Source organism: Contarinia nasturtii, unplaced genomic scaffold (genome assembly GCF_009176525.2).
Source record: "Contarinia nasturtii isolate CC-2019 unplaced genomic scaffold, AAFC_CNas_1.1 Cnas_scaffold_1493, whole genome shotgun sequence".
NCBI lineage: Eukaryota > Metazoa > Arthropoda > Insecta > Diptera > Cecidomyiidae > Contarinia > Contarinia nasturtii.
The window spans coordinates 1-5,217 of NW_022198829.1; the positions used below are offsets into that span (position 1 = coordinate 1).

The 5,217-nt window shown below is 30.6% G+C and overlaps 2 protein-coding genes across 2 annotated transcripts; both read left to right on the plus strand.

The window, feature by feature from the left end:
* Positions 1-53: 53 nt before the first annotated feature.
* LOC116346279 lies at positions 54-1,924 on the plus strand. Its single transcript, XM_031776223.1, has 2 exons — positions 54-355; positions 454-1,924. The coding sequence occupies exons 1-2, from the start codon at positions 314-316 to the stop codon at positions 1,816-1,818; spliced, it is 1,407 nt and encodes a 468-aa protein (XP_031632083.1). The 5' UTR covers positions 54-313; the 3' UTR covers positions 1,819-1,924.
* Positions 1,925-2,458: 534 nt separating this feature from the next.
* On the plus strand, positions 2,459-4,281 carry LOC116346278. Its single transcript, XM_031776222.1, has 2 exons — positions 2,459-2,673; positions 2,753-4,281. Exons 1-2 carry the CDS (start codon positions 2,623-2,625, stop codon positions 4,124-4,126), a joined length of 1,425 nt encoding a protein of 474 aa, XP_031632082.1. The 5' UTR covers positions 2,459-2,622; the 3' UTR covers positions 4,127-4,281.
* Positions 4,282-5,217: the final 936 nt, after the last annotated feature.

Below are 5,217 nucleotides of genomic sequence, written 5' to 3' on the forward strand. Positions count from 1 at the left end.
ATATATATACAGTTATAACGCAGCAATACTTCAATAAACTGAACCACTCAAAATATCAAACTCAATCATCTTTCATATACACTGTATATTGTCCTATTTCATTTCAAATGTTTCGCGTTTAATTAACCTTTTTTTATTCACTGAGTATTAATTCGCGAACATATTTGAATAGAAATTCGATTATCAACTAGTCTAATGTATATTTCAGATGCATTACACGTTAAGAGTATAAAAGTCAATAAGCAGATCTGTAAAGTTATCACTTTTAAGCTATTTTATCTATTGAAAGACTTTTTTCTACAAAAGTTGAAAAATGATTTTTTTTTGTGGTTTGGCTTTGGCCTTAATGCCTTTTGTAAGTATCGTTCGAAGTTTTTTTCTCAATATCTTCAAGAATTTATTTTTTTTCTATTTTTCCATTCAAACACAAAACGTCTCTCTGCATTAAATTAGATAATCGAATGTGAAGGAGGGAATTTGATTGGAACCGCAAAACATCCAATCATCGAGGCCAGTGCAAACCAATCAGAACTGCCAAATCATATACTGGAAGATATTCTCTACAAAGCTGGTTTTGAAGCAGCGAAGAAAGCAGCACAAATAAAAATAAGATCCCGTGGAGCAATCAATAGAATATTTGAAGATAACATAATAATTATCAAGCCATATCCACACGAGAAACACGAAGAAATCATTGAGTTTGATCAAAAAGACGAACATTTTCTTAAAATTCAGGATTATGGCAAACTGATGAGACTTTTTCATCATTTTGGTGAACATGTCAGGAGAATTCATATATATTACTATTATATGGATGATGATATGCGTCGTGATATCAACGAAAATATCATCAAAAAATATGCAAACCAATTGACTGAGCTTGAAATTTACACGCCTCAGGTTTGGTCAGAGTCACAAAATGAACGAATTTGGCAAGAAATTTCGAATGAAAATGGAGAAATTCATTTTCCAAAAGTGAAAAAGTTCAAATATACCGGTCGAATCAGTAGAAAATCATTCGATGTGAATTCAATACTTCCCAGTATTGAAATTTTCAAATTGCATGGTGACGTAGACGACATAAACTGCTTGGCAAATGTGCGGCACCTGAAGGAGTTATCACTTAATACTAAGTCAATTGGTGAAGATCTACTAGTAAATATTATTGCAAATAATAAACAGATAACTAAGCTCACGCTTTGGAATTACAACACAATAAGAACTGTTCGATCGATTCGCGAAAATTTAAAAGATCTAAAAACACTGATTGTTAAATATGTTGGAAATGATTTTTTCGTTCCAACAACTAATAAGGTGTATAATTTTACATCAGTAACTAGCTTTAGTGTCTTTGGAGTAATGGCAAGTTTATATAGAAATATTTCATTTGATATGCCTAACCTGGAAAATCTCAAGTTGGTCGGATGGAATATTGATCATCGAATTTCTAATTTTGTCAATCGTTTCCACAAATTGGAAACTGTATATGTGGATGGATTAACTGGAAAAAGTTCAATGAGTTGTATTAAATCAATGATTCACGTTAAAGAATTCGCTACAATTGACTTTGGAAATAGTAAACTGTCATCTTTGAAAGACTTTTTCGAAAACTTTGATAAAACCACATCAAATTTAAAGACATTGAAGTTGTATAATTTCAATTTTTCGGAATATTTTCGTTATGAAGATACAATGAATGAGATAAATAGTCATTTGAAAGAAATTTACAAACCAACATGGAAATTATCTTATGGGAGTGGACGAAGGGGAACATCCAGACATTATTACTTGATATTTAAACGTGATCTAAATTCATAACCAATAATGGTTTTTTTCGAGTTCAAAAAAATTATTTGAAAAAACGATGTGAGTTTAAATTGAAATTGATAAATAAAACATTTCCTCTTAATAAAAGAGCTAATCAAAAAAATTATTGATAATATTATACTGTAGTTATTTTTTCAAAAAATATCCCTTCATGGACGTCCATGATACTTATTGTATTCACTCGATCTTAAACACAATGAAGTGAGAAATTGCGAGGATTGCGAAGATTTGGAATGCCTCTAATTAAACTGTTTCCATCTGAGTCATCTGAGTTTTATAACGCACCAATACTTCAATAAATTGAACCACCCAAAATATCCGACTTAATCATCTTTCATATATGATAATTAAAAATTAAAGCGTTTGCCTGAATTTTTACTTAAAAAAACCTGAAAATCTGATGACGAATTTTATTGACTATTCCACGACGCATTTTGTAGTAAAGAGGTTAGACAAATATCCCCATTTACAATATCGCGTATGATGTCTTATTTCATTTCAAATGAATATGAAAACAAAGCTAACTTTGGAATCCGTTTAATTAAACATTTTTCCACTGTGAATAATAACCAATGCGCAACAATTTTACAAAATATCGAACTACTCAATGGATCTGGTGATAATATACTCCAATATTTTCTCGATGATTAAATCGATCGGATTCTGTGGTAATAAAACTGTAACTCGTGTACATTTTTCTGTTGTTCTGTAAGTACGTTATAGATGAGCTGGAAAATATAAAAGACGACGGAAAACTTCATAAAATCGTCAATTGCGGATTGAAAAATTAAAAAAATGGAACTTTTCTACAGATTGGCATTTGTTTTAATCTTTTTTGCAGGCATTGTAAGTACAATTTTGGACTGATCACACTTTGAATATATCACAAATATTTATAAACAAAACATTTTTTACTTTAAATTAGATAAACCAAAGCGAAGGTGGAAATGTGTTTGGCATCATTTCAACGCCCGTCATTGAGCCAGAGGTCAATGCAAACCAATCGCATTTGCCATATGAATTAATCGACGAAATTCTCATCCGAGCTGGATTCGAAACAACGAAGAATGCAGCACATGCAAAAATGAGATCCGGAGAAGCAATTAAAAGAATATTTGCAAATCGCACAATCAGACTCATACCACATCAATATGACAAAGTCACTGACTGTGAACGAGAAGGCGATGTTTGTCTTTTAATCGAGGATCATGAGAGAACAATGAAACTCTTTCGATACTTTGGTGAACATGTCAGGCGAATTGATGTGAATTATGTTTCAGTGGATGACCATGTGTGTCACGATATAAATGAAAATATTATCAAAAAATATGCAAAACAATTGACAGAGCTTAAACTTTACACTCCTTGGGAATTATCACAAGAATGTTGGCAAGATATCTCGAATGAAAATGGAGAAATTCATTTTCCAGAAATGAAGAAGTTTGAATACGACGGTCGAATCACCAAAAACCCATTCGATGTGCATTCAATATTTCCCAAACTTGAAATTTTCAAATTGGAAGGTGAAGTGGACGACATAAACTGCTTGGCAAATGTGCGACACCTGAAGGAGTTATCACTTGACACTGAAGAATCATTAGGAGAAGATCAACTAGTACACATTATCGCAAACAATAAACAATTAACTAAGCTCTCACTTTCGGGTCAACATACAATAAGAACTATCCGCTCGATTGACAAACATTTAAAAAACTTGAAAACACTTAATGTCAACAATGTTGGAAAGGAATTTTATGCTCCACCAACTAATAAGGTGTATAATTTTACATCAGTAACTAGTTTCAGTGCAACCGTTAAAGGATTAGATGAATTATATGGAGATATTCCATTTGACATGCCCAACTTGGAAAATCTCGATTTGGATAGCGGACGCGACATTCTTTCCAATACATGGTTTGATCATCGAATCACTAATTTTATCAATCGCTTCCATAAATTGGAAACTGTATTTTTGGAGGGATTAATTGAAGATAGTTACATGAATTGTATTGAATCGTTAACTCATGTTAAAGAATTTGGTGCAATTATTTTTGGTGAAATTCAACTGTCATCGTTGACAGTATTCTTTGAAAATTTTGATAAAACAAAATCAAATTTGAAAACCATAAAGATTTTTAATTTTGATGATTTCGAATACCCTCTTTATAAAAAAAAAATGGACAAAATAAATAATCACTTAGAGGAGTCTATGAAACCAACATGGCAAATATCTTGTGAACATGGAAAGCAGTGGAATACATATACACCATATTACTTGAAGTTTGAACGTGATCCATAAATTCAAGAGTAATCAAGTTTCCTTTTCAATTTCAAAACTTCGTTAAAAATTAGTTTTAAAAAAATATTTGAGTTTTAAATTCTTAAAAAAGTAATTGATTTCTTTATAATTTATCTATTATTTACTCAATAAAAGGAATTGTAAATTGAAAAATATTTTGTTAATATTTTCTTTAAATAAGTAATCTTCAAAATACATAGTATTTCCTCATTTAATCGCTGCGCAAATGGTCAATTGAACGCTCTAGAATAAAAACAACGTACAGAATGGTTGTTATATCAAAGCGGAACACGGCGTTTTTTTATATAGAATTGTTGTTGTATTACAAATGGTTGGTTAGAACAATGCTCTTATAAAGCGCTCATGAATTCCAGTGATATTACGAAAAGCTTATGATTTCGCTAAAAAAACGACTAACTGAAATAGGTTTGTGAAAGAAACCTAAAAAATAAAATGTCTTACATCCGTAAGATGGACTTTTCCGCACTGTGATCCACAACATGCATTTATTACATATCTTTTACTCAAATCTGACATTAGTTTTACGATACAAATAATTTTCGAAGCACTTTTCATACAAAAACTACTAAAAATGCGAATTTTTGTATCGCAACCATGTCTATATGATATCGTAATCATTTGAAAATTTGCATAGGTTATTTTTTTCACAAAAAGTTAACATTCTGAAAGTTTGAAGAAATACGTGATCTATAATATCAATTCATGGCCGAAAGTGTTTTCTCTTCAATTTCAAAAGATCGCCAGAAATAATTGAAAAAAAAAAATGAAATTTAATTGATAACCTAATTACAATTTTACTTTTGATAACAGAGTTGATAAAAAAAATTCTACGTATACTATATTAAAAAATAGTTTGTCGATCTTGGAAACTTTGATAAAACAACATCAAATTTGAATACAATAAAGTTGATTATTCAGATAATAAATAGTGTTTTATTTTTTAGAACATTTAACGACACGCGGTAACATAAAGGTTTTAAGCAAACATCGTCATTTACATGTGTCGTAAATCGTCCCATTTCTTTCCAAATCGTTTCTGTCTCGCAATTGTTCAGTATTGACGTGCAAAA